The sequence below is a fragment of the Magallana gigas genome, chromosome 2, assembly GCF_963853765.1.
Source record: "Magallana gigas chromosome 2, xbMagGiga1.1, whole genome shotgun sequence".
Taxonomy (NCBI): domain Eukaryota; kingdom Metazoa; phylum Mollusca; class Bivalvia; order Ostreida; family Ostreidae; genus Magallana; species Magallana gigas.
Window position 1 is genome coordinate 15,894,014 of NC_088854.1, and position 6,788 is coordinate 15,900,801.

A 6,788-nucleotide genomic window follows, 5' to 3' on the forward strand; every position below is an offset into this window, starting at 1 on the left:
TTGGAAAGGAGTTATATATAGATATTTAACATCTTTTAAATTTCGTTATTCTATGTTCAGTCACATACGTATATGTACCTACATGCGGCAAGGAAGGTGACTAGCACTGCAGAAAAATTACATAACCCACGTTAGCTAGCAACTTTCATAGCCCTTATGAAACTCCAAATAAAACATTTTGTTATATCAATACTATCTTTGAATCATCAAATCAATTTTTACGAAAGTCCATATAAACTTTTGCGTTATATTGAAAAATGTTTGCACCTTGTTAACGGTACTGTTTACTATACTCGTATCTGTTCAATATACAGTGAATTTTTTTAATTGGCTATAATTAACACAAATTATAATATAAAGTCGCAGGTTTATTTCACTTCAAAGCTGCTTGGTCCGATTATTTTAGTTTTTGTGTGCACTTTTTAACAACAGTTATGCTAAGTATGTGTATAATATTAGACATTGCAGAAGTTTTCCCGGTCAATAAGCCATATTTCGATGAAGAAATTATCTATAATTTTTTTTTAACAAAACAAACGACATGAAATGGTGGACGCATATTATTCGCCTCATTTATTTGCCCCTGACCAAATTGCTGACGTCGAGGCGGGGATGATTGTATTACGACTTTGGCATCGATTTTAATAGAGCTAAATTGGGAAGTGTACTGGCAAATCAAAATTAAACCTGTGTACATGTTGTTCACTGTCGTTTCTGAAGTTGGTTTTGTTAACAATCAGTGCATAACATCTGGGTTGTATAAACCCAGACACCTGAGGGACGAAATCAAACGGTCCCCTTTCCTAAACATCCCATGCTGTATTTTAGCTTGTTTTATTTTGTATGCCCGTAAAGAAATTACTTTTATTTACTTTACTTTGAATATTTCTTACTTTGAAAGTAGATTGATTCTGCCGGTGTAAATGTGCGAAAATCTATGTAACCCAGGCAGTAGACAGAACACTAGTGAGGGGTCATACAATGTATATAATTATTCAATATATACGATTAACCTGAAATATACAACATTGACTCATTTGACAATTATCTCGGAATACGGTACAATTATTTCGATAAAGGTTATTTAATATATAACATGGAATTGTTAAATTATAAACATAGAATATATTAATATGAATAAGTAATAAATTACACAAGAATTACCAGACATTGGCAGCTAATATCAGACCAAGCTTACGCTTGATCTTCATACAGGACAGGTATGTCCCCTATTAAGGTAAGACAAAGTGTGCGCGGGCCTGGTAAGTTGGGCGGGAAAATTGGTTAGTAGAAGTTAAATTTAGAATGTTGTCAAACGGGCCAACTTGGTAGTCGAATGGTAAAATAAAAAATTAACAATTATACGTGGACAATCTCACCCGGAGATACACATAAATGCACACAGAAACAATTACGTTTACAAATAGATAAACATTTAATATTAATTAATTACACTGATTACATCTATAATTTTCTAAAATGATTGGTTTGTATGAAGAATTATTTGATACTTTAATAGCCAAGAAATCTACAATGCAGCTTTCAAGGGGCATTGTCACGATTTTAATTTGTTTTTAATATTACTTTTCAAGTGTTTTTATTCACAATGCTTATTTAAGTTAAATCTAATTGTCAGCAAAATTTTAACCGTCATTTGTCAAATAATAATTCAGGGCTCACAATTCTTTGTTATGCAAACAAAGGTTCGTGTCAGATTTTTGTTTGTATTAATCTATACGTTTGTAATACTTTTATGAAACAAAAGGCAAAGTTTGGTGAATTGGATATCTTGAGGCGAATGTTTTTTAGAATTAAATTATGGATTAAGTTTTTCTTGCATAAAATGTAGAAAATGTAGACAATTTTTAAAAAGTCTATCGTACATGTAGTATCTATATCATCTGCTTCGAAAGACGGAAAACAGATATTTTATATATCTCAGTATTCATATAGTAATTGTACCCATATTTGGAGATGATCCCTATAGAGAACGAGACAGTAGATTTTTTATGAAACTTCCCCAATCGACTTCTGTTTGCATTAAGTGAGTAAATAAATAGTTTATTATAGTGACATGTGTATATAACTAATTACAAAATTCAATTTACAAGTAAGTAAGTAGTATGTAAAGTAAGTAATTGTTTTTTAAGTGTCATATGCAAATATTACAAGTGTTTCATATAGTTAAAATATATGATGTTTGGCACCGTGCCTTAAAAGACATATGAGACACTAAAAATAGGGCACGTTATATGGCATGTCAAACGTTGCAATATTCGATCATTTCCATTTGTATTGTATAAATATTCATTTGTAATTACAATCGCAACTTCTCGGGCCTTTCCGGCAGGCTAGGAAAAACACCTCGAATGTATTACATAGGCGTCCATGACAACCCCCCTTTTTGTAAAACTTGAAATAAATAGAACACATGATTTTACGATCTGTTGGGATGTGAGCTATACTTCATTAAAGTAAACGATATACACTAAAATATAACACAGAAGCGACATACAAGACTGTCTAGCCGATACTTATTTTAATGGGAAGCGACTCCATTTTGTATAAAATTCTAACATCCGGTGATATTAATACATTCGAGGTGATTTTCCGAGCCTGCCGGAAAGGCCCGAGAAGTTGCGATTGTTGTAATTAGAGGCAGCCACTCTCAATCCTACTTTGTGACTCTTAAAAAAATTATTCGTTTTTATTGTGCAAGTTTTCACTGTTTCAAAAAATCCAATTTACTTTGATTGAATTCATATTTTGAACAAAAAGTTACTTTTTACATTTTATTAAATACAAGACAAATGCAAAAATCACTGGTGAACAGGTATGAGAAAGGTGAAACAGATATTGGTTCCACAGTTACAGTTGCAGTGTGCTGCAGTGTACAAATAATAAAGAAAGAAAATGCATTATGTTTTAATCAACATCACAATGCCAAGAGCATTAAGCATGCAGAATGTACAATAAACTAATTGAACTACATTGTACTATGATGCAAAAAGACGACAGTTTAAGATGTTTGCAGAAGGATTCCAGAAAACGTCGATTGGTAATTATTCCCAATACTAGTTGAACCGCCATAGACATACTCCGAGGACCCATAGATCTGTATCCATACATGGTCATCCTTGTTAACTTCAATAATCGCCATTGCTGAACTAGAATCTACTCCACCTGGGTAAGGAACATATGCTGACGCTCTTGGGGTTCCATCAACCATCAGCTGGGTAGAGAAATCTGAACTTCCGCTTACAATGGTCCAGTGGAACATATAGACCCCTGTGACGGGGGCAATGAAGATACCATTCTCTGTGTGGTAGTGGTTTCCAAGGTTAATATAGGTTCGTTCAAATCTTATTGTTACATGATTACTAATTCCACTTTCACTCGATTGCTTGTATGCAGAAAATATTACTGGTTTCAACTGTGCGTCTAGTATGCCTAAGAAAAAAAGCAAATTGCAACATACAGGTGTACTCACATATATTTATTCGTTTTGTGGTAGTTTGAGGCATAGGTTTTATCAGTTTCGGTTACCTTTTTTAAGCAAAAAATTTTTTTTTATCTTAACAGTAAGCAAAACAAAATATTTATCGGCAAAATAACTATCAACAGGTGATGGTAATAAATCAATCACGTACCAGCCCTTAGAGCGTGAACATCTAAACCAGCAAGATTTGTGTTATTTCGTCCTGTCAGATACTGTCCCAGCACGCGCTCCGTCGTGTTAAGTCGCCGATACACCTCCTGTTCCATGATGGTCAAACGCTCTTCAAAATTGGTTAAATCGTCTACATTGGGCAGTGTTGTCAGCTTGGCCGCATAAAGACATGACCAAAAGAGAGGCAGTAGCAGCAGAAGCATCTTCATGCATTCCATGGCGTTTAGTGTTAATAAGGCCGCAACCGCCTGCTTTATATACTGCAGGAGTCAATTTAACTGTCTTAAGTATCAAGGTACTTAGTAAAAGAGGATTTTTTTTAACCATCATGATTTATTTTAGCTCCATCATTATTAGAGAGAGAGAGAGAGAGAGAGAGAGAGAGAGAGAGAGGCTGTTTTAAAACATTTATTTATTTTTTATCCGGCAGACTGGAAAGTAATATTTTAAATTTGTGAAAATATCACTGGTTTTAAATTTATAACGTTGCCTCTGTGAAATCTTTAGAGCTTCTTTATCATTTATCATAAGAAGCATTTCTTACAGGCACGTAGCATCGTTTTTGAAAGTGGGGGGGCCAGACCCATCCAAAAATTTTGACAAGCAAAAAAAAAAAAAAAAAAAAAAAAGGGAAAATTTAAAGTTTCCAAAAATCTTCAAAATCCTAATCCGGGGGGGGGGGGGGTAGGCTCAACTTTACTTCCAAAAAAAAATTCTTCCCTACAAAAAATTGGGCCCCCCCCCCCTGATGCTACGTGCCTGTCTTAACCATAATGACATTTACAACTGTTTCAGAAGAAACTGTGAACATCTTATTGCCAATTTAATTACACTATATATTTAAAATGTCTTACGGTCGTGACGTATATAAACGTTTATCCCCATGAAGTTTTTTACTTATTTAGTAGCAATCAATAATAGAGTGAAAATAGATATATTCGAAAGTGCTTCCAATGTTTTTTTGAAAAAAAGTAATTTATATATTGCCTCGTTTAAAAAGAGCACCGCGTGTGAGAAGACAGACGGTGAAATGTAAAGAGGAAGCATAAAATGACGGACGAGGTGGGACTTGTTCCTGTGATATAGTTTTTTGCATCCAAAGTTTGACATATGACACAGAAATAAAACCCAGAAAGAAATCCAGCCAGAAATTTATTGACAACTAAGCCCTCAAGAAAATTTCTAACAATAGGTTCTGAGTTCTGATACTATTTCTATAAGAAATGTTGTTTGATTAGAATCTTTTTTCCTCGATGAAAAGTGATTTTCTACTTCTAAAAACAATAAAAAATTTATAAATAACAATGTTTTTGTGCGGCAATTATCTCAATTCCGAACTCAAGTCTATACGACTGATGCTTCAAACATCAAATTTGATTTAAAACAGGTAGAAATGAATCGTAATTCTTGATTTTTTAATAATAATTTATCGTATCTTAGGTCTGTTGCGAGAAAATGTATCAAACAAGTTGCATATATGAATCAAACTATTAGTAATCAATTTTTTGTACATGTGTTAATTAAGATTTACTCTGTCAATAATTCAGCCGATAATCTTTTGCAATCAGCATTGTTTTGTAGAAGCTGTCCATCTTAACATTTTTTCAACAAGTTTTCAAGATATAGTACTTAAACTATACTTAATCATCATCTTCAGCATTTTCCATTTTACATGCGGAAAACTCTTTTACTTAAAAAATCACCTTAAGTTTCAGGATGTAGCTCTATTGTGATTGGTAAAACCTTGTAACTGTGGACATTAGGTAAGTCTGCTCTTTTAAAAGTTTAGAGTGTTTCCTTTTCACAAACAAGTATAGCTAAAGTACATATAAAATCTACATCGTATCTTGTTTATGTCACTGTTCTTCTAGTCAAACCTCGCGATCTAATAGTTAAAATGAATTGTAATTAATGATTTTATTTGTTTTTAATGACCCTTTCCTTATGGTGTTATCCAAGAAAATGTTTCTGTTCAGATTGCTCTGTTTCTATTAGAAAACTAAGGAAATTCTATAAACATTACAAAATGTTGTAAAACAAATACTAGTAACCTGACGAATTCAAAGCAAGTAGCATTAATGCAAAAGTTTTTAGTCTCATTAGGACTACATTTACTGAAGAAGCATTATACAGAAGGAACAGCTATTTATTTATTTTTTACATACATATGAAGGTTACAGTGGTAACAACATCTCCTTTGAAGTTTGAGTTCAACAAATTAAAATTCAACGCTTAGTCAACAGTTGAACAAAACAACAAAAAACGATGAGAAATATACTTAACTAATGAACTTTCAAACCTCCGAACGATCAAAACGATCAAATACGAAATATTTCACTTATTATTGACTAAACTCGCGTACTGTATATATTTTTTACGCTTTATGGAAACATCACAGTACATGCCATTGGGTTAAAAAAATAAATCGGTTTTGTTTATGTCTATTTATCTTATTTAAGCTCCTGTCACACTGTCACAATTTTGAGCTACGATAGTGTACGAATTCAATAATCGCATTTATTTTGGGTTCATCGTACAGATAGTCGTAGGCTCTCTTCCTTCATCTCAGCAAATCTCCAAACGCGGTTATTGTTTTGAGCATGTTCAAAACAATCGTGCCCACAGTACGATTTTAAAGTACTGTGGAATCATTAGATTTCGTGGTGGCTCAATTTTTGTGGAATTCGTGGGTACCTCTCATCCACGAACTAACATCCTCCACGAATTTATAAATAGGGTAATATAGTCATATTTCCTTTGTAGTTTTAGAGAATACACGAAATTACGTCCCCACGAACCAATAAAATTTAAGCAATCCACGAAAATTGGCCCCCACGAAATTTAATGATTCCACAGTATTCGTAGACTTTTGCACGACACCCGCACTGCACTGGTGCACATAGTTGCAATAAATCTTCTACATTCGTAAGAAACTCACAAAACTTCGTAGTACTTACGATGCTACGACTATCCTACGATCTACCCTGAGAGTTCTACGAGTTCATGCGATTGTTTCTCGAGTCTTACCGGGTGTCCTCCCAGTGAATGGGAATGTAGTTCGATTTGTTGCGAATACAATACGAACACAGGCGATAAGGGGCAAGTGCAATACGAGAAC

The 6,788-nt window shown here is 33.6% G+C and overlaps 1 protein-coding gene across 1 annotated transcript; it reads right to left on the minus strand.

The window, feature by feature from the left end:
* Window positions 1-2,778: 2,778 nt before the first annotated feature.
* LOC105343637 (adiponectin) lies at window positions 2,779-3,915 on the minus strand. Its single transcript, XM_034448205.2, has 2 exons — window positions 3,651-3,915; window positions 2,779-3,450 (listed from the first exon to the last, which is right to left on the minus strand). The coding sequence occupies exons 1-2, from the start codon at window positions 3,886-3,888 to the stop codon at window positions 3,020-3,022; spliced, it is 669 nt and encodes a 222-aa protein (XP_034304096.2). The 5' UTR covers window positions 3,889-3,915; the 3' UTR covers window positions 2,779-3,019.
* Between the last annotated feature and the right edge of the window lie 2,873 nt (window positions 3,916-6,788).

Coding starts and splice junctions, on each gene's coding strand:
- LOC105343637 (XM_034448205.2), bottom strand. CDS start 3,888: ATGGAATGCATGAAGATGCTTCTGCTGCTACTGCCTCTCTTTTGGTCA. Junction 3,451..3,650: donor TGTTCACGCTCTAAGGGCTG/GTACGTGATTGA, acceptor TTTTTTTCTTAG/GCATACTAGACGCACAGTTG.